Below are 476 nucleotides of genomic sequence, written 5' to 3' on the forward strand. Positions count from 1 at the left end.
GAAATAGGGAAAAGAGTTGAAAAAGGACCAAAAAAAAAAAAAAAAAAAAAAATGCCACCAACATATTTGTGACCTTTTGGGTTCTCTGACTTTCTCTCTCTCATCCTTTTCCAGGATGTTCCTTGGTGATCTGGGGGGAGGAGATGGGGAAAATGGTTTTCTTGGGTGTGGGGTGTCCAAATTGCTCACCAAATCCAACCAGTGCAAGAACTATAATTTGGTAGTAGATTGAAATGTTCAAGCACCAAAGGAGCCCTGATAAAGGAGCACAATTAACTGGTAAGATGGAGATGGTTGGTTGGAAGGAGGTTTCTGCGGATGGTGACCTGCTCATGTCCCAAAGCCCCATGACCTGACATTAAACCTTTCTCTCGCCTCTTTTTCAGAGCTTTGTGATGAGATACAAAGGAATCTCGGAGCATTGGATCGGCCTTTCACGGGAGAATGAGGAGCAACCATGGAGCTGGGTGAACCGC

At 44.5% G+C, this 476-nt stretch overlaps 1 protein-coding gene across 1 annotated transcript in view; it reads left to right on the forward strand.

Moving 5' to 3' along the window:
• Window positions 1-476, forward strand: part of LOC104498052 (C-type lectin domain family 2 member E-like) — a 2,385-nt gene that overhangs the window by 1,201 nt on the left and 708 nt on the right. The window contains exon 3 of the mRNA XM_010141379.1: window positions 387-476. This exon is cut by the window's right edge and continues 7 nt beyond it. Within this exon, the coding sequence (XP_010139681.1) occupies window positions 387-476 (90 nt within the window). The remainder of the gene's footprint in view (window positions 1-386) is intronic.

The sequence above is a fragment of the Buceros rhinoceros genome, unplaced genomic scaffold (genome assembly GCF_000710305.1).
Source record: "Buceros rhinoceros silvestris isolate BGI_N320 unplaced genomic scaffold, ASM71030v1 scaffold12330, whole genome shotgun sequence".
Classification (NCBI taxonomy): Eukaryota; Metazoa; Chordata; class Aves; order Bucerotiformes; family Bucerotidae; genus Buceros; species Buceros rhinoceros.